Source organism: Bos mutus, chromosome 12, assembly GCF_027580195.1.
Source record: "Bos mutus isolate GX-2022 chromosome 12, NWIPB_WYAK_1.1, whole genome shotgun sequence".
In the NCBI taxonomy this organism is placed as follows: Eukaryota; Metazoa; Chordata; class Mammalia; order Artiodactyla; family Bovidae; genus Bos; species Bos mutus.
This window is the reverse complement of record NC_091628.1, coordinates 30903866-30925174: the sequence shown is the minus strand read 5'-3', so window position 1 is coordinate 30925174 and position 21309 is coordinate 30903866. Positions and strand designations below refer to the sequence as shown.

Here is a 21309-nt window from a genome sequence, read left to right as displayed (position 1 = left end):
ACCAGAATTCTATAGATTTTTAAATTTAACTCCTTGTTAAGGCTCTTTTGTTTAGCCTGGGAAAAAGGGGCCCAGCTCAGGTGATCAAATTTTCCTGATCTACACTGATTTCAGGGCAGGCTAAAAAGATAAGGAAGTTTAGTTGGGCATATTTAAACTTAAACATATATGTATACATATATATACACACACATGCATACATGTATATGATGACATCACCGACTCAGTGGACATGAGTTTGAGCAAAGTCCAGGAGAGAGTGAAGGACAGGGAAGCCTGTCCGTGGACCTCATACTGCAGTGCCTGGGACCGCAAAGACTCAGACACAGCTGAGCGACTGAACAACAACAACATATATTTTTTAAATGTACATACATATGTCCTTTAAAAAAAATATTAGGTGGGGAGGAGGAAGCTGACAAAAACACTCAAAACTATAGTGAATTTTATGAAGTTTTCATCAGCAGGCTTATAGCTGGTCAAGCATTCTTTCCGGGAGAGTTGCCAACCAGAGGCAGACTTGGCAAGAAGGGCCCATCTTATGGGGTGACAGAGGTCCCCAGAAATAGCCAAAGTGCTGTTTGGTGTTGCTGGCCCTCCTGACCTTTGCCTGGGGCGCTCCCTTCCTAGCCCCCTGCTTACCCATCCTCTGGTCTCAGGAAGTCCCCAGGCTGGCCCTGCCGAGTTGAGTTTTATCATGTTGTTTTGTAATTACTTGTTTGTTTACTGACTCTTTGGGAGACTCCTCAGCTTCTTGAAGGCAGAAATATCCTGCCTGGCTTGTCTGCCTGCCAGTGGTGTATGAGTGTGCTCAGTCGTGTCCAACTATTTGCGACCCCGTGGACTGTAGACCACCAGGCTCCTCTGTCCATGGAATTCTCCAGGCAAGAATACTGGAGTGGGTTGCCATGCCCTCCTCCAGGGGATCTTCCCCACCCAGGGATCGAACCTAAGTCTCCTGCATCTCCGGCATTGACAGGAGGGTTCTTTACCCCTGAGCCATCAGGAAAGCATGCTATGTAATAGGTGCTCAGTAAATATGTGCCATGTTGGATACATTTCCTGTTTCTGGATCAGTTGGGGTGAAAACTCCTCAGATTCACTCAACCTTTTATATGTCGATGATCATTCAAAACACATATATTCAATTTTAATAAAAACCAGGCTGTTCTGTTGGTTCCTAATGTGGGGAGGGGCTTAGGTGGCTGATGCCCAAGGGAGGGTCACATGGGTGATGCTAACTAACAAGAATGGGCTTTTTCACTTCCTGTCATCCCCAGTTTCACACGGGCGGCACTAGCCGCCTAAACAGCCCTGTTGACCAGGCATGTTAGGATAAAAGAGTGTGGCAGGCTTGCTTGGGGCTTGGCCTCACATTCAGTTGCTTGGAGTTCACAGAGTGATGAGCAGGTTGTATACTTTGCCAGGCTTCTGTAACCAGGACAGATCGAGGGCAGTGTTCCCCAAGACTTTGCAGCACCATGGCTAAGGAGAAACTGGGCTTCCCTGTAGCATACTGATAGGGTGAGAGGTGGCGGGGAGCCTGAGATGTTCATGGAGGGGAGCCTCTAGGATTCCGTCTGCGGGTGCAGCGGGCCATGCTGGGGACACAAGAGGACTCGGAGTGCCAAGGAGACATGCTGAATCACAGAGGCAGCTAAAAAGACACACTCCTGCCATGGGGCCAAGACGAACATTCTACAAGTGTCCCCTTTCCAGTTAAGCCCATCCTGGAGTAAATGGTCGTTTTAGAGGAACAACCTTCTTGGACTTGGCGATTTCTGGACTGTATCATTAGGATAGCTTGGATGCCTAATACTGAGCTCTATTTTTAGCCTGTTGGAGTGAAAGCAGGGGCTCGTGTGCTTGGCACCAGTGAGGAATTTTCCACTCAGTCCCCATGTAGGGAAGCACTAATCTAACGCTGGCCCATCGAGGAGACCTTGCTCGTATTTCACCCATCCGCTGTGTCATCACCCCGGATCTGGCTTAGGGTGGAAGATGGGGGAAGGAGGATGGTGTGTGACAGCCTTTCCAAGGGAACCTTCGGGGCAGCCTCACTCCTGATAACTCAGCAGAACTTCAGGCCATGCTGGGCTCTGCTGAGCCACGAAGGGTTGGAAGGGTGACTCTACGAGGCAGGGAGTGGAGAGTGGAAATTCCCTCTAGGTTCTCATCCTGCCTGAGGAGCAGTGTCCCCGGAGTCCAAGCTGTTGACTCATTCCATCACGTCATTCTGGTTTGGCTCGAAGAAAACCAAGAGGAACTTAATTGATGCAGAGAATTCATAAATTAGAAGAGTTATGTCATTTCAAAAACAGGCACTTAAGGAAGAAGGGCTGCAGCTCGACTGCTCTGGCCAGCCCCCTGGAGCAGAGCTGCGCCAGCGTCTTCAGCAGGGACGCGTGGGGAGGCGGTCGGAAAGGGTCAGAGAAAGCTGACCAGGAAAAGCTAAACAGCTACCCTATCAAGTATTACAGCCCCATGTAGGCTGGAATGGAAACGAACTGAAGTGCAACCCGCAAATCCACACCAAGGACAAATACCCTGCCAAGGAGGGCAGGGGTGGGTGGGATGTGAATGTAGCCAGGGAATATTTTCAGTGAAGCAGAGTCATCAGGGGCTGGCAGTGCCTGTCCTCCAGTTAGATGTAGAAAGCTTGCTGGTAACTTGTGCTTGGATCCAAGCTGGGGATCGGTGTGATTTGGGTATCAACATTGGGTCTTTATAAGTGTGGGTTGGAGGGAGAACCTCCTTGTGTTAGTGTTTGATGAAGAGTGTAGACCTTGGCTTAAACCTCCTGCTTTGCCACTTCCTGGATAGTTGTGCATGTTACTTGGCTGATTTCCTAACCATGGAGCCTCAGTTTTGTCCTCCAGAATGGAAAATAAACCATGGAGCCGGTTGACCATATTTGGAGGAGTAAGTGAGCAAAAGGCTTACCCTGTACTGTGCCTGGTGTCTAGGAAGTGTTTGGTCAGTTCAGTTCAGTCGCATAGTCATGTCTGACTGTGACCCCATGGACTGCAGCACACCAGGCTTTCCTGTCCATCACCAACTCCCAGAGCTTGCTCAAACTCACGTCCATCGAGTCAGTGATGCCATCTAACTGTCTCATCCTCTGTCATGCCCTTCTCCTGCCTTTGATCTTTCTCAGCATCAGGGTCTTTTCCAAGGAGTCAGTTCTTCCAATCAGGTGGCCAGAGTATTGGAGTTTTAGCTTCAGTATCAGTCCTCCCAATGGATATTCAGGACTGATTTTCTTTAGGATTGACTGGTTTGATCGCCAGTGTTTGATCAAGGTCAGTGTTAATGTTGATGTAGTAATCAGCATGGGCTTCCCAGGTGGCTCAGTGGTAAAGAATCCGCCTGCCAATGCAGACAATGCAGGAGATAGAGGTTCCATCCCTGGATTGGGAAGATCCCTCTGGAGAAGGAAATGGCAACCCACTCGAGTATTCTTGCCTAGGAGATCCCATGGACAGAGGAGCCTGCTGGGCTACAGTCCATCGGTTGCAAAGAGTCATACACAAATGAGCAGACACACAATCAGCACACCTTTCCCGAGTTTAGTTATTTCCCTTGACTTTTTAGCCATCAGATTTGTTGCTTCTGTTTGGCAGCTGACACTTCTTGATGAGCTGTTTGATGACTTTGAGACCATTGGTTTGGTCATCTGCCTTTGCAGAAGGTTGGGCATGAGGGCAGGATGGATCTTCATTGATCATCCTCATCTTTGCTTCCCAGAATGTAGAGGGTGAAAGTCTCTCATCTCACTGGCTTCCCTCCTGTTTGCCCTGCATCTCTTTTCCCTTCCCACCTCCTCCTTTTCTTCTCTTCCTTCTTCTCTTTCGCTCCCTCATTTGCATTTCTCCTCAAGCAAAGATAGGTGGGGCAGGCCTGACCACACATGTCAGTGTCGTTTTCATCCAAGTGATTCAAATCTAAGGATCTTCACCCACATCATCAGCACCGTCTCTACCTGAAGCCTGTCCTCCCTGGACCTTCAAGCCCCTCCTTTCCCATGTCCCCAAGGCTTCCGTGGCTGGAAAGTGGGGTGTGATGGCTGGTGATGCGGGATACCCACGTACGGGTACCATCCACCCAGGGCTTCATCCCAGGGCTGCTACAAGAGCTGAGGGAAACCTTGGCTTTGGATTAGCAGTCAGAGTTGGCTTATGGATTTTTTGTTAGGTTCTGGTTGTTCCGTTTGCAACCTCGACTAAGTCTTTGCAACTCTCAGCAGCTCAAGAGTGAATCATGAGTGATGCTATTTCTGTTCTGATAAGGTTAGTATTTCAGTTCTCTGACTGTGCTTCAAATTGAGGATGTGAAGTGAAAGTCCCTCAGTTGTGTCTGACTCTTTGCGACTCCACTGACCATACAGTCCATGGAATTCTTCTCCTGGCCAGAATACTGGAGTGGGTAGCTATTCCCTTCTCCAGGGGATCTTCCCAAGCCAGGGATAGAACCCAGGTGTCCCGCATTGCAGGCGGATTCTTTACCAGCTGAGGTACCAGGGATATAATTCAAAATGTCTCTTTCTCAGGTGCCGCTAGTGATAGAGAACCTGCCTGCTGATGCAGGAGACATAGAAGATTAGGGTTCAATCCCTCAGTTGGGAAGTTCTCCAGGAGAAGGAAATGGCAACCCACTCCAGTATTCTTGCCTAGAAAATCCCATGGACAGAGGAGCCTGCAGACTACAGTCCATGGGGTCACAGAGTTGGACATGACTGAAGCGACTTTGGAGATATTGAAGGAGCAGAAACAAGTTAGTTTTTTCAGTAGTTTGAGATCATTTCAGGGTAAATACTGAAGTTTACCCTCTCTGGAATATCAGGCTCTCTTAATTTGTAGTAACAAGTCAGCTGGCTGTATTCTGCTGATGTTCAAACAAGGACCTGTCCCTGTGATCAGTCTGATTAAATGTTTTCCCCATGTTGTACTCTCTAGTCTTTGAACTTAGAGTAGAATCACAACAGAGCCAGGAAGGTGCTTTAAAAAAAGAGAGAGAGAAAAGAGATAAATGCAAATTCTCAACACTTTCAGATATTCAATATGGAAAAGCACCTCTTATCTGTAGGATGTCATCCAGTTGCAAATAAAATCAAAGGAAATGGCAGAGTTGTAATAACAAGCAACGCTTTTTATAGAGGGTATAAGTGCCAGGCATTGTTCTAACTGCTTCACCTATGTTAATTTATTTAACCATCAGGATAACCCTGTGCAGTGGGCGTGGCACTGGAAGGGTATGTGCTCTCAGAGGTGGTCTCCTGCCTTCAAGTTCCTGGAGGGCAAGGATGCCACAGGCTGGGGTGGGAGGTGGGAGCTTCATGAGTGAGGTGGGGTCGACTGTCCCCCAAAGGGTATATCGTTGCTGCATTAGTCTCAAGAGATCCGTGACTTAATCACTGTTAATGCTTGTGACTAAAATAGCTCTCAGAGTTTTATTTTGGCATGAAATTCTGGTATTGCTTAGCACATGCCCTTTGTATGACCTGAGACCCTGCCATGGGCCCAGAGTAGCTCACATGTCACCAGGGTCTAAATGCAGGAGACACAGGGACACAATCTTGACGACTGTCTATTCTCGTTCAGCCCAGATTGTCCGGAGGTGCTGACATCAAAGTCAGAGGAGGTTATGAAAGAAAGAGTGTTCACGCAGCCTTGATGATATCTCTGTTAGATATTTGGTATCCATTTAAGCCAAAATTCCCTCTTGGGAAATGTTTGCGTTGGGTGTGCATTCTACAGAGTGAAAGAAACTTTCCTTGAAGGCCTGTATTTTTGGCATCTCTCACTGGAAGAGAATTTACAGAACACATCTTTCCTAGTTATTATTAATAATAAAATCATAACAAATGTAAGTCTTGATGCTGACTCATATCTTCAACTGCTTCTCTGTTTTATGTCCTAATAGGAATTTGATTTGAAAACAAGTAAGCAGTCATTTAGTGACAAATGGCATTCTTTGCAGTAAATAATACTTCGAGTGGGAGTTTTCCTCTTCTTCTTCCAATGCACAGAGTGGAACAAAATACTTGGAGACCTCTAATTTAGGTGTTGATCTTATGACAAAGAGAAATGTTTCGTATTAGGTTTTCTGTTCAGTGTTCATTAGGTAGCTGGCCGTGCGTGTATGGACGAAAGGGTAAGTTTAAGGAGACTTGGTAAAATAAACATCTGTCTGTCAGAGAGCTATGGCATTGGCATTTTCATGGTCAAAAATCTCGTTAATAGTGACAATAATTAAAAATGTAAAAATAATATATAACAGTAGATTAATGTGTAGACATGCAGAGAATTACTGTAGGTTGATGTCCACAGAGTAGAATATAGAGAAAAGTACAACTACAGGGTATTATTAATATTGTATGACAAGCTTTGTGATTTGAATGTGGTACAAATGAATGAGTCATACTTGGCTTTGTTAAGTTTTGTATATGCTTATCTAATGAGAAAATTATCTCCTTAAGGACTTGACTTATAAATATTTGCTTAATGTGATTCATTAGTTAAACATATGAAAGTCCTTATCCAGCCTCAAACAAGGGGAATCTCGGTGTCCGTTTTGTTTTTTCAGAATGAAAGTGCCCTTGTGAAAGAGAAAGAGCTGTCAATCGAGCTTGCAAACATCAGGGATGAAGTTGGTAAGTGGGGCCTCGGCATGAGGAATGGGAAGAGGGTGTCTTTTTCCTGGTATGTGAACATGTAACAAAAGCAGCTGTGTCTCGATTAATAACCAGAGCAGACCTGCCTGGACAGATGGGAGCATCTTCCCCAGAGCAGTAGTGGGTTCTTGTAGTCTTGGGGGCGGGGCATTAATTTCTCTGCAGCATCTCTGTTGTCATAAAGGCAGCTTGCTAACAGTTCACAGTGGAACTAATCAGGCTTGACTCCACTTCTCACAGATGGCAGCGCATCTCTGCATCTGCCTTGTGTGGGGTGACACGCACCCCCCGTGTGATCCCTCCCTCTGCCCCAGGGAAGGCACAGCTCCTAGAAGCAGCTCAGCTCTGGTGGGTAGCTGGAGTGCTCCTGGTAAGATGCTTCCTGCCGTTGTTCACCCCGCCGTGAAACATTGTGATCTAGAATGTGAATCTGGATGGCTGTAACAATGCTAGGGTGCATCTCGAAACTCCTCCTCTTTGGCCGATAGGATGGTGTCATTCTGGCTGAACCATAGGAGACCTTGCCAGTGACGGGATGACCCCTAGACCCTGGGATATCTTCCATCATAGACTTTCACTCTTGGCCATAGGTCAGACCAAGGATCTGCCACATTCCGATTACTTGATCCCATTCTGTTCTTGGGATCCTTTACTCCAGCAGAGGTGACATGAACATGACCTAGTCCCCTCAGCATGCTCTTCTCTTTATGAGGAGCGATCCTCCTCCATCCAGTGTGGTCCTGGGGGCGGCCCACCTGTGTAGGTATGGCCTCCTCCGCCAGCAAGGCCCTTGAACAGGCCCATCCATCCTAGGTGGGTGGCACCTGTTTTGGGGTCAGCCATGAGGCATCGAGTGTAGAGGCCAGACTTCCCTGGAGAACATGGGCCCCCAGGGACACATGGTGGATGGGGAAATGATTTTCAGTTTCCCCCACCCTTTCTTTTTAGAAGTGAAAGTGTTAGCTGCTTCAGTTGTGACTGTAGCCCCCCAGGCTCCTCTGTCCATGGGATTCTCCAGGCAAGAATCCTGGAGTGGGTTGCCAATTCCTTCTCCAGGGGATCCTCCCCACCCAGGGATCAATCCCAGGTCTCCCACATTGCAGGCAGATTCTTTACCATCTGAGCCATTATTTTTACCTTCAAGTTTGTGTTTTGTTTCTTCACCATGAGTTTTCCACTTCCTCTGACATTGAGACAGGGCGGCCGTGGCCTCTTCTCCCCTCCTAGGGGAGCAGTCCTGTGGGGAAGGCCTCACGTCATGGCCCCTCCCCAGCCTCACCTGTGCGGCGCCCACACGCCCGCCAGTGGGATGGATGCGCAGGACCGGAAGCGGCAGTGTTGGTGAGGGTCTCAGGTGAAGCCCCAGTCCACACATGCGTGTCTCTCTCATGCAATGGTCGGGCTCTTGGGTGGTTCCTGGGCCGTGGAGGAAATGACTGAGGTCCTGGCAGAGTGAGCTGGCTCACGTCCGTGTCCGCGGGTTCTCCTTCATCAAAAGGAAATTTGATTAAAGAAGAGAGTGATGACGGGGCAGTCTGCAAGGTGACTCATAGCTCTGAGGTGTGTAGCACCTTGAGTCTGAAGACGGAAGACAAACTCTTCCACCGTGGGGTGAGTGCCTGCCAGGAGAGATGTCTGCTCCCCCTGGGCAGACGTTAGATCCAGGTGTCCGTCCTGACCCAGCGGGTGAAATGTACCAAACCCAGTGCCCTTACCCCCTGTGCTTTCCCGAAGCTTCTGAGTGCAGGAGGAACCCCTCAGGGATCACATTGGGGCTTTGTATGGAAGTCTTCTTTGATTTCTGCATTAGTGCTAAGAGGAGCACCAGAATTCACCTGCCAAGTGAAAAAGCCATGGGGTGTGGGGAAAGGAAGGCCATTCAGCCCAGCATTCGGCTCCAGAGTGCGCTTTAGCTGTGAGTCCCTGAGCCACTGTGGAGGCGGCATTTGTGAGGGGGAAAGACAGGGGGGCAGGGGGGACCAGCTGTTAACTGTAACATCATGAATTCTGGTGTCTTGACCTGAGCGGTGTTCCTTTGAAGTGAAGAGGGCACCTGGCTATGTTCACCAAGCTGGAAGCTCTCTGAAGCCCGCTGTTCCAGAGTTTTTATAATCCATCCTCCAGTGCCCCTCTCCCTGGAGGTTGGTGAGGGGGCCCGGAAGCTCCAGCCCTCTGATGGCCTGGTCTGTCCTGTGACCCACCCATCCTGAGGCTTTCTAGGTGCCTCAGGGAGTCACCTCCTTAGCATAAATTCAGTCACAGAAGGACTCATTATAAATATGAGAGACACTCCTGTCACCCAGGAATTCAGAAGGGCTTTAGGAATTCCAGGGGACAAAGACCAGTACCTCACCTAGCCAAGGCACCTGGCCAAGGTGCTGCCCAGACATAGAGAACCCCTCCTGCATTCAGCAGTTTTCTGAGCACTTTATGTAGCAGGTGCGGTCAGCACATTGTGATGGAGGTCCAGGCCTTAGTGACTCTAGTCTGTCTACTCACTGCACTTGAGAGATCAGTAAATCCAGACTTGGTCAAAGATTGTATCTAAAGCTGAGTGTCTGTAAGAAGGACCAAGAAGAAGAGCTTAGTTCTCCTTAATCTCAGTCCATCCATTCATTAAACAGTTATTTACTGGGTACTTAGTATGTGCCAGGCGGGCGATCCAGGTGGCTCAGTGGTAAAGAATCCACCTGCCAATACGGGAGACTCAGGTTTGATCCCTGGATCGGGAGGTACCCCTGGAGAGGGAAATGGCAACCCACTCCAGTATTCTTGCTTGGGAAATCCCATAGGCAGAGGAGCCTGACAAGCTACAGTCCATGGGGTCACCAAGAGTCAGACTGAAGTGACTTAGCTCGCACTTGCGTTTTTCATCTGACCCGAAAACTTTAGAAACGTTAATGTGAAATGTAGTTTTAAAACCGAAAGCAGTGATTAATAAAGCAGTCATTCTGGCAAAGCTTCTCAAGTGTTGTACAGGAAGCTAAGTGGTTAAGTCTACATTTGGATTCAAGTTGGCATATTGAAACAGAGCAAACAATACCTGAATGTTTTCTGTAACATGAAATAAAAACATTAAAGAATTCCAAGAGCTTTGATACAAAGGTATGATAGTAATCTAAGTTTGTGATAGTAAGCACTGGATTGTTATTTATTATGTTCTTAAGTTAATAAATAGAATGAAAATGTCAATTTGCTCTTGTTTATAACTAACAGCTTACATATACACACCCCACTGTAAGTGTATTTGTGAGATGATTTTACCTCCTGGGGTTTATACAGAAAATGTGTTTTCCAATTTATGATCATAATCCCTTGTATTTACCAGGAGCTTAGTACTTACCAAGCTCTGTCATATGATATGTTTTATTTATTCATTCATTCAGATTGCTCTGTGAAGTAGGTGCTGGTGTCTCTTATATGAAATTGAAGCTCAGAAAGATTAAATGACTTCCAAAAGAGCATACAGCTAGTGTATACAGAGTCGAGTCTTAAACCCGAGTCTAGAATTCTTCTACTCATTGTATGTGATTTTACTACAGCATCTCCAGCATCACCATCACATTTGGTGATAATTTTTAATTTAATAGATTAAAAAATCAGGTGAACAAAATAAAATAGCTTTTTCTTCCAGTTCTATATGTTGTTGTTCAGTCGCTAAGTTGTGTCTGATTCTTTGCGACCCCTTGGACTGCAGCACGTCAGGCTTCCCTGTCCTTCACCAGCTCCCGGAGCTTGCTCAAACTCATGACCATCGTTGATGATGCCATCCAAGCATCTCATCCTCTGTTGCCCCCTTTTCCTCCTGCCCTCAATCTTTCCCAGCATCAAGATCTTTTCCAATGAGTTGGCTTTTCCCATCAGGTGACTTCCACGCAAAAGGATGAAAGATGCTAGTATGCATCTGTCCAGACATAGGTTAGAGTATAATTATGTTAATTCATCAGTAAGCTATAGCTGTTAGGATTGGGTTCAAGAACAAATAGCAAACTCCCTAAAGAATGGGAGTTTACTCAAAGTAGATGTTTATTTCTCCCTTATATAAAAGTTGGAGGAGTTCCAGGTGGCTCAGTGGTAAAGAACCCACCTGCCAATCCATTGAATCTGCATGCAGGAGATGCTGGTTCGATCCCAGCTGGGCATGGCAACCCACTCCGGTATTCTTGCTGGAGAATCCCCATGGACAGAGGAGCCTGGTAGGCTGTGTCTATGGGGTTGCAAAGAGTTGGACGCACCTGAGCATGCATGTGAGCACCCAGGGGTAGGTGTGATTCTGTTCCACTAAGTCCACGGAGGGGGTGGGCAGGCTTCCTACAGCTCAGCATTCTCCCATTTCCAAGACAGTGGTGCTTCATCTAGTGGGCCAGGGTAGCTGTGGTCAGTACTAAGTGCCACCTGGTCATCACATCTCTAGTCCAGTTAGTAAGATGGAAGAGGGAATGAACAAAAAAGCAGAGACAGTAGGTCAGCTCTTTCCTTGGGAAAAACGTTTCCAGGAATTTCTATCTCATTGCCCAGCTCTAAGTCACAGGGCAAACCTAGTCATAAGAAGGACCTGGAGTTGTGCTCTTCTTTGGTGACTTTGCCTAGATATTTTACTGCTATGGAGGAAGGCGAGAATGTGCTGTGGGCCTCACTTTCCTCCGTCAGTAAGATGGAACCCTGGTGCTTGTCACACTAGCTGAATGAGAGGAAAGGACAGAGCACAATGTTTGGCAGGAAATTGGGGCACAGTATATGCTAATTCCCTTAGGTTTCAGATTAGATTCTGTTGTCTTCCTTCCCTTCACAGCTTAAAAAAAATCTAAGTTAAAATGCAAAACCCAAGAAGGCACCTCAGAAAAAATAACTAATCTTGGGATCACAAAAATAATGCACATTTTCTTAAGTATAAAAATATCTCTTCTAAGCACACCAATGAAAAGACAATTTGCCAGATTGGATAAAAAAGCAAGATTCAGCTATGGGCTGCGTAAGAGAAATCCACTTCAAATGTAAAGGAGTGGATATTTAAAAGTAAAAGGAGAGAAAAAAGATACACTGTGCTAACACGGAGAAGGCAATGGCACCCCACTCCAGTACTCTTGCCTGGAAAATCCCATAGACCGAGGAACCTTGTGGGCTGCAGTCCATGGGGTCGCTAAGAGTCAGACTCGACTGAGCGACTTCACTTTCACTTTTCACTTTCACACATTGGAGAAGGAAACGGCAACCCACTCCAGTGTTCTTGCCTGGAGAATCCCAGGGACAGGGGAGCCTGGTGGGCTGCTGTCTATGGGGTCGCAGAGTCGGACACGACGGAAGCGACTTAGCAGCAGCAGCAGCAGCATGCTAACACCAGGCTTCCCAGGTGGCGCTAGTGGTAAAGAACCTGCCGGACAATGCAGGATATGTAAGAGATGTGCGTTTGATCCCTGGGTCGGGAAGATCTGCTGGAGAAAGGCATGGCAACCCACTCCCATATTCTTGCCTGGAGAATCCCATGGACAGAGGAGCTACTGTCCATGGGGTTGCAAAAGTGATTTATCAACTAAACAACAATAACAGTGTTAATATTACGCAAAGTAAACTTCAGATCAATACCGTTACTATAGATGGAGATGCCATTACGTAAGGATCAAGGAGTCAGTTCACCTAAAAAAGATAGCAGTGCTGAATACCTACGTGCCTAGAAATAGAGCTTCAAATCAGACGAAGCAAAACACGGTGGAACTGAAAGAAACAGACCCACTGTTACTGTTGGAGACTTCAGCACTCCTCTCCCAGTCCTGAGAGAAGGAGCAGACAGAAAATCAGCTGGAGTTTAAAAGACCTGAATAGCAGTTATCAACCAGTTGAGCTAGTTGACCTAATTGACATTGACAGAAGGTTCCAGATAACAAACAGGACGTACATCCTTCTCAAATACACGTGGAATGTTGACCCACGTGGACCATATGCTGAGCCATAGAACAGACCTTAGCAGATATTAAAAAACTGAAATTATACAGATCATTTTGGACTATAACAGAATTAGACTGTAAATCAGTAACACGAAAATAACCTGGAAAGCTGGAAATACTTGGAAATTAAACAACATACAACTAATACATGAGTCAAAGAGGAAACCACCAGTAAATTAGAAGCTTATGTTGAATTGAGTGACAACACAAACACAAAATCTGTGGAATGCAAAATTCTCTCTGATCAGGGGAGTTGAATCTTCTCACTCAATTTTCTCAGCAACTTTGTCAGCCGGGTACCCAAATACATATTAATGTTCACTATTTAACTGTCACTGTTCTAGGTTCTAAGGCGGAGAGCAGGCAGTGTTATTTAGAAGAAGGTTTGATCTAGTCCGATGTCAGAAATGTGAGTGTGATTATAGAGCTTCAGATATACTGTTCTCTTTGCAAGATAACCTCTCAACATGACGAAGTCCAGAAGTTACCTGGCCTTCCTGTAAGTAAATGATGTTCTGAGCTGGGAAAAATTCAAATCAGTGATGTCAGCTGCCAAGATTAGATTTTTATCCCAGTAAATGTAATTTTCTAAAGTTATTTTAGTTTCTATCTCAGACAGGTGCTTAACCGTGCACAGTAATATCAAAACTACAAACTCCCTTAAATGTACCAGAGACTGGGTTTGGTTGCCATGAAAATTACACCATCAGCTACAGTTCCAAAGAACTACTTTCTTAAAGACAATGATTTATTCCAATCGGCAGCAGCACATTTTTTGATATTTATAAAATTCTTTAAGGTTGCTAGATGTATAGCACCATCTGATTATTTTAGATGGAGATGTCTATTTTGTGATCCTCTAAAACATTCGCTCCTTTATGAATAAAGATAATCCTTTCTGATATATGTTAATATTTTTAAATCTGTGGTTTTAATTCTTAACCTGAATTGACTGAATAAAAGTCAAGATACTAAGGGCTGCCCATAAAATACCCAGAGGACAAGCAGTTTCTTGAAACTTGGAGTCAGCTGCTTCTGCAAAATTTTGACTTCATAATAAATCTAATGTTTAGATCGGTGTATGATTTACAAAGCTCTTCCACGTATTATTTCATTTGATCCTGACAACAGCCCTAGGGGACAGACAGGTAAGGTAGATAATACAATCACCGGTTTAACGGTGACTAAATCATGGCTCTAGAGAATAAAAGCAAACCCCAAATCATGTAGCTATTAAGGATAACGGAGCTGGGTCTTTATCTTGTTCCACCATGACCATAGCATGCTGCCTTCGTATTGTAAGATTTCAGTTGGTGTCTTGGGGAAGATAAGAAAAAGCAAGAAAAACATGTGACATGCTCTATAGATTTAACCTGAAAATTGCCAAAGAGCAGTTTTGCAAAAAAACGTAATGCTTTAAATGACAGACAATCACATACAAATTATGCAAATATAATCATCGCCTCTTTGTGAGTTTCTCAGTCACATAGATCCCTTTTATTTTTCTTTGTATCTTGAGCCCCAGCCCAGAGCTTGTTAGCACATTAAGTGTGAACTATGTCATTGTTTCATTTTATAAATGTGATTGAAATCCAGGAGATGCACCTGTTAGTGTGCCAGGAGTAAAGATGGGTGTGATGTGGTCTCTGAGCTCGGGGGACATCTGTGCACTGGAGGGACGGGTACATAAGCAGGTAACTAAAACCCAGTGTGCTGAGTAAGGTGCTGGAGGTCTGGAAGTTCAGAGGATGGTTTGTAACCCAGTTAGGGGTCTGGGAAAGCCTTCTGGGGTAAAACAGCTAAGCTTAAAGGAAATCAAGGAGTCAGTGAAGAAGTGGTTCTTCTACACTTGATCAGTTACAGCAACAGGGTTAGTGAAGTCCTTGACTTATCTCGTTTTGGAAATGAGAAAAATAGTAAAGAAGTGTTTTCCTGGGGTGATCCCTTAACCAGAGGAAAAGGGCAAATGAGCTTGTCTGTGTGGCACTCCAGTACTCTTGCCTGGAAAATCCCATGGATGGAGGAGCCTGGTGGGCTGCAGTCCATGGGGTCGCTAAGAGTCAGACATGACTGAGCAACTTCACTTTCTCTTTTCACTTTCATGCATTGGAGAAGGAAATGGCAACGCACTCTAGTGCTCTTGCCTGGAGAATCCCAGGGACGGGGAAGCCTGGTGGGCTGCCGTCTATGGGGTCACACAGAGTCAGACACGACTGAAGCGACTTAGCATAGCATAGCATGAAACTCTTTAAACTATTTGCAGACAAAGCAGGGCAGTGTTTGGACTATTAGACTTCGATGAGTCTCCCTTCAGAGATTTTTTTTTTTACCATTTAGTTTTTCTTAGTTTTTCCAATGCCATTATGAAATTATTCTCACTCATTCAAAAAGTATCCACAAATACCACCAAAGCCAGATTTAAGAATACTGTCCATCAATTTACTGTATTTGGCATTAATTTGAACAAAGTAATAATGTAAGTTGGGCTTCCCTGGCAGCTCAGTGGTAAAGAATCTACCTGCCAAGGGAGGAGATGCAGGTTCAGTTCCTGGGTTGGGAAGATTCCCTGTAGAAGGAAATGGAACCCACTCCAGTATTCTTGCCTGGGAAATCCCATGGACAGAGGAGAATGATGGGCTATAGTCCACGGGGTCACAAAAGAGTCAGAACTTAGTGACTAAACAAGCACAACAATACATAAGTTGCAATATATGCGTCTGTTATATTCAGATCACTCTTTTTTTTAATCAGAATTGTAGTTTTTCATCTGAATTTCAGGTCTTCAGGAGGTTAACTCTGGTGAAGAACAAGGAACTTGACCGATTCTGCACTGCAAGGAACCATGTAAAGACGTAGCAGGTTTCAGTGATAATGAAACTGGTCATGGCCTCTGGGCTCCTTGACATAGCTAATTTCTTTAAAAAAAGAAAAGAAAAAGTTAATTAAGAATTTGGTCAGAATTTAGCTAATCAGGAGTATGATTCCAGATGGAGAGACCAGGGCGGCTGCCATGTGTGGACACTGTTAGTGCAACAAGAATGGCTTTGACTTTCAAGGAAACGCCTTTTAACTAGGTTTACTAGAGCCCAATATAGAAAACAGAAATCCCAACTTACTAATTTCCAGTGAGAAATGATATTTCTTCTTAAAAGCAGATCTACTTAGAAAGCTGAAATTGTAATCAGAAGATGTCTTCGTGGACCAGACTCGATAGTATGCTATAAATAATAATGGCATCTCGCTGAGATAGCCTTGGGCAGCTATCTACATGCCTTTCTTTTCTGGGACCTCAGTTCTTAGCCAGGGATCCCCATGGAGGGAGATGGAAGCCTATTAGAGCCACCTGGGAGCTTATTTCAACTATGCATTCATTGCCCTGCTTCCAACCTTTGTAGAGTAACCAGTCCTGGAGAAGACTCTTGAGAGCCCCTTGGACTGCAAGGAGATCAAACCAGTCATCCCTAAAGGAAATCAACCCTGAATATTCATTGGAAGGACTGATGCTGAAGCTGAAGCTCCAATACTTTGGCCACCTGATGTGAAGAACTGACTCATTAGAAAAGACCCTGATGCTGGGAAAGATTGAAGGCAAAAGAAGAGGGTGGCAGAGGATGAGATGGTCGGATAGCATCACTGATTCGGCGGACATGAACTTGGGCAAACTCTGGGAGATAGTGAGGGATTGGGAGGCCTGCTGTGCTGCAGTCCATGGGGTCGAAAAGAGTTGGACATGACTTAGCAACTGAACAACAGCAGTAGCATTGGGCTAGTTACAGTGTGCCTCACACAGCTAGTTACCGTAGCATTGGGCTAGTTACAGTGTGCCTCACACAGCTAGTTACCGTAGCATTGGGCTAGTTACAGTGTGCCTCACACAGCTAGTTACCGTAGCATTGGGCTAGTTACAGTGTGCCTCACACAGCTAGTTACCGTAGCATTGGGCTGAGTTTACAGTGTGCCTCACACAGCTAGTTACCGTAGCATTGGACTAGTTACAGTGTGCCTCACACAGCTAGTTACCGTAGCATTGGGCTAGTTACAGTGTGCCTCACACAGCTAGTTACCGTAGCATTGGGCTAGTTACAGTGTGCCTCACACAGCTAGTTACGGTAGCATTGGACTAGTTACAGTGTGCCTCACACAGCTAGTTACGGTAGACTGTACACAGCTGTAAGCACCAAGTACATGAGGCAGCTGTTCCTAAGCAATAGATGTCACAGGCCTGTGATCCTGTGGCTACGACTCTGTATTCCCAAATGCAGGCCCAGGTTCAATCCCTGGTCAGGGACCTAGGTCCCACATGCCTCAACAAAGAGTTCACATGCGACATCTAAAAAAACCCCACTTGCCACTATCTAGACCCAGTGCAGCCAGGTAAATAATGAAAACATAATCTTAAAAAAAAATGAGGACATCACTCTGAGCCCCCTATTGGCCCCGACTCCCTGCCTGGGGTCACTGACCAGACCACAGCCCAGAGAGGTGGTCTGGCAGTGACCACTGACTGTCTCGCTGTGCTGCAGAAGCAGATACCAGTTCCAAGTGATTAAAGCAGCTGGAAGTCATGGGACTGAGCACTGAGAGCAGTCCGCTGGGCAGAGGAGGCCCTGGGAATTTGCACAGGGAGGGTGTTCCTGTGTGTTCGGAGATGAAGTGTGAGCATTGAATGCCTGGGGAGGCCTGGCAGAGGGCAGCCGCTGCAGGATGAGCTGGGTGGAGGCACCAGACACTGTGCGGTGCAGGGAGACGTTGGAATTGCAGCTGAGCCAGGGCAGAGAGACCTCACTGAGCACCTCGACTCAAGACCCAAGAAAGGCCAGGCTTCAGGAGTGAGGACCAGGACTGAGAATAAGGGTCTCTAGGAAAACTGAAGCGGACCCACCCTAACAAAGGGTAAAATCTAAGTCTGGTGGAGTCAAGGGTAATTTACCTGCCTGTTCAAGTAATACACGCTCCTTTCAGTAAGTGTGCATGTGTGCCAAGTTGCTTGCCGTGTCAGACTCTACGACCCCAGGGACTGTAGCCCGCCAGGCTCCTCTTCCATGGGACTCTCCAGGCAAGAGCACTGGAGTGGGTTGCTATGCGTTCCTCCAGGGAATCTTCCTGCCCCAGGGATCGAACCCACGTCTCTTATGTCTCCTGTATTGGCAGGCAGGTTCTTTACCACTAGCGCCACCTGGGAAGCCCTCCTCTAGATACCATCCATTTAAAAATTAGACCTACAAAAAGTGGAACCCATAATTAAGCGAAAAGTAGGCAATAGACATGGGTATTGAAGTAACCCAGATGTTGGAACTGGCAGACAAGACATTTTTAAAAACTGTTACAAACATGTTGGCCACTTCTAGAAAGCGAGGAACATAGTAACCCAGATGGGGAAGCCCAACAAAGAAATGAAAACTACAAAAGAACCAGTTGGAAATGTTACAGCCCAAAAGTTAAATCTCTGAAATGAAAAATTCACTGGATGGGCTTTACAGCTGGTTGGAGACTGCAGGGGAAAAGGGTCAGTGGGTTGAAAACAATCAATAGACATTATCCAATCTGAAGAACAGAGAGAAAAAAGATAAAAAGAAAAATGAACAGTGTCAGGAACCTGTGGCAATCTAACAGATGCATAATTGGATTGTCAGAAGAAGGAAGAGAGAGGAAAAATAACTTTTTAATGATGTGCAAAGATGTCTCAAATTTGATTGTTAAAAAACAACCTGCAGACTCAAGAAGCAATGAACCCCAAACAGGATAAATACAAATCCACAAATCACGCCTAAGACATCGTAGTCAAACTGCTGAAGGCCAAAGATAAAGAGGAATAATGAAATATAACCAGATAAAGACACGCATCACTTACAGGGGACAAAGATGTGGGTGACAGTTAACCTCATCAGAAACAGACAAAGACAGTGGGATGACATGTTTGAAGGGCTGAAATAATTTTTTAAAAACATCAGAATTTAATGTCCAAAGAAAACATTCTTTATGAATGATAGAAACTTAGAATTACAGGAAAAATTGAGATTATCAAAATGGTAAATGTGTGGATAAATACACAAGATTATTCATTTTGTTTTAAAAGTTTTCTATTTTTAAGTGTTGAGCTTGATGTTCTTTGTCTGTGACTACATTCATATCATGACTACCCAAAACAAGACATAGGACATTTACATCATCTGAATATTTGCCACAGGCTGCTTTCAGTCTGTTCCACCTACCGCTTGCCTATTTCTGTCCCTGTAGATTAGTTTTGCCTGGTCTTGGATTTCCTACAAATGGGAGCAGACAGTCTTTTATGTCTGGGTGCTTTTGCCCCATATGAGAGATTCATCCACGTTACCGAGCTTGTCAGTGGTTTGTTCCTTTTTATCGACTCGTGTTCCTTTGGCGTGCATATGCCAATATTAATTATCCACTCTTGGGTTTTGTCCACATTTTGCTTTTATAAATAAGGCTGTTGTGAATATCCTTGCATAGGTCTTACTGTGGACAGATACGTTTTCATTTCTCTCCATTCAATTCCTTCCTGAGACATGACTGGGTCAGAGGATAGGTTGAGTCTCACTTTAGGAGAAGCTGCCACACAGTTCTGGGAATGGCTGTTCCATTTTTACACCATCCCTCAAACACTTTGGAGCATTCCACTTCCTCCATAACCTTGCCAGCATTCCGTATTGTCAGTAATGTCATTGTTACCTTTGTTATTATTACCATTGTTTTAGCCATTCTGGTAGGTGTGAAGAGCATCTCACTGTGGCTTTAATTTGTGTTTCCCTACTCACTAAGGAAGTTGAGCACTTCTGTGTGCTAGTTGGCTCTGTGGGTATCTTCTGTGAGTTTTCTGTTGTCCATTTTTTATCGAGTGGTTTGTCTTTTTACTGAATGGCAGCCGCCCCCTTCACCTCAAGGCCACCATAGCCCCACCTTCACTGTGTTCCTGGTCTGTCTTCTCGTTTCCAAGACTTGGGTACTGACTCAGGATAGCCTAAGTATACAGCCACGAATATCAAACAATTGAAAGCAAGTCTATTGCTAAGATACAAAGCATTTTAACAGTGTCATTTCTAAGATAAATTTGAATGCCTTTTCTGCATAAAAGTATTCTAGGTATTTTATTTTATTTTGAGATCAGTATGCTATAATCCAAGAATTCAAAGAGTTTGTAATCAGTTGGAAAAGAGGGCGTGGGGGCGAATGATAGTAGCATGAAATTAAGTTAGTGACTTTCTCTTTAAAATATTTGTCCCTGACGCTGTTCCAAGCCCCTTTTCCTTCTGACTCCCTGTGGTCTCCCTGGTGATCTCAGTCTACCCCTGTGGCTTCAACTGCCCCCTAAGCTGCACCCTCCCGGGTCCATGTCTCTAGCCCTGTTCTCTCCTGAGGTCACCTCTTGGTGAGCCACAGGCATTTCAGCTCTTTGAGGCCAATTCATGTTATCTCCACCTACCCCATCCTCTCTGTGTGTATGCGTGCTAAGTCACTTTTAGTCTTGTCCGACGCTGTGCTATACTAGAGACGGCACCCCACCAGGCTCCCCTGTCCATGGGATTCTTCAGGCCAGAATAGTGGAGTGGGTTGCCATGACCACCTCCAGGGGATTTTTCTGACCCAAGGATTGAACCCGTATCTCTTGCATCTCCTGCATTGGCAGGCAGGTTCTTTACAACTAGCGCCCCCTGGGAATCTCTACCCCACACTCTCTACTTCAAAGTAAAACCGAATTACCACTTCTGTTATAGTCCTAATTTATTTCAAGTACAGGCTAAGTTGCTGTAACAAAGACACCCAAATGCGATGGAATAAATAAGATAGGGGATATTTTTCTTGTGTCCTTGTCTGCCTAGGAAAGGCCCCAGGTTTCAGCCTGAGGGAGGGGGAAGGAGGCAGAGTCGAGGGCAGGCAGCTCCCTCATAAGACTCTGATCTAAAAGTTGCCACGTCACTTCTTCACATCCCTTGACTTAAGGATAGTCACGTGACCCCACAGAGCTGCAAGGGAGACAGAAAGGTAATATGTCCAGCTGGGCAGTCATTTCTGTTAACGCTTAAAGAGTATTTTGAATAAAAGAAGAGGAGGAGATGGGGGACAAGTAGGCTCAACCACAATTTTAAGCTCCGTTGTTGACACCAAAATTTGCAGAGGATGTCAGCCTAGACAGTGGAGGTGATTACCAACTCTGCCTCTCTGTCTCCTTCATTCTTGATGTCCAGGGAGTCCCCAGGTTTTACCCACTTGGAAGTAGGTCCTACTTGTGTCCTTTTCATCTCTCCTTTTAAAAGGAAAAGGGAAATTATGGAAATCTGCCTGGGCCTGGAATCGCAGTAAGAGATGGATATCCACAGAGGAAAGTTGCACAGGATCTAGCCAGGGTAATAGACAAATATTTCTACTTATCACAAAATACTCTTGGGCTATTATAAATTGCCTAAAACCTTAACTTCTTCTGTGTCTGTGCCTAAAATCAGTGGGTAGAAACAATTCAAGAAACAATTCCTTGGAGTTGATTTGATATATTTGGAAGTTAGACAGCAAGAGGCTGGGAGGAGTTCATGGGGAAATGCACACCTCTTTAAAAATTAGATTCTATGGATTTCAAACATTAACCCTTCATTCCTGTGCAGGAAACCCCCGAACAACAAATAAAACATAATCATCAGTCTAGGGAAACCTCAGAGAAAATGCCCCAAGTCCCATGGAGAA

The 21309-nt window shown here is 45.4% G+C and overlaps 1 protein-coding gene across 1 annotated transcript in view; it reads left to right on the top strand.

Annotated features, from left to right (window-relative positions):
- Nucleotides 1-21309, top strand: part of MTUS2 (microtubule associated scaffold protein 2) — a 383765-nt gene that overhangs the window by 326232 nt on the left and 36224 nt on the right. The window contains 1 exon segment of the mRNA XM_070380475.1: nucleotides 6586-6652. Within this exon segment, the coding sequence (XP_070236576.1) occupies nucleotides 6586-6652 (67 nt within the window).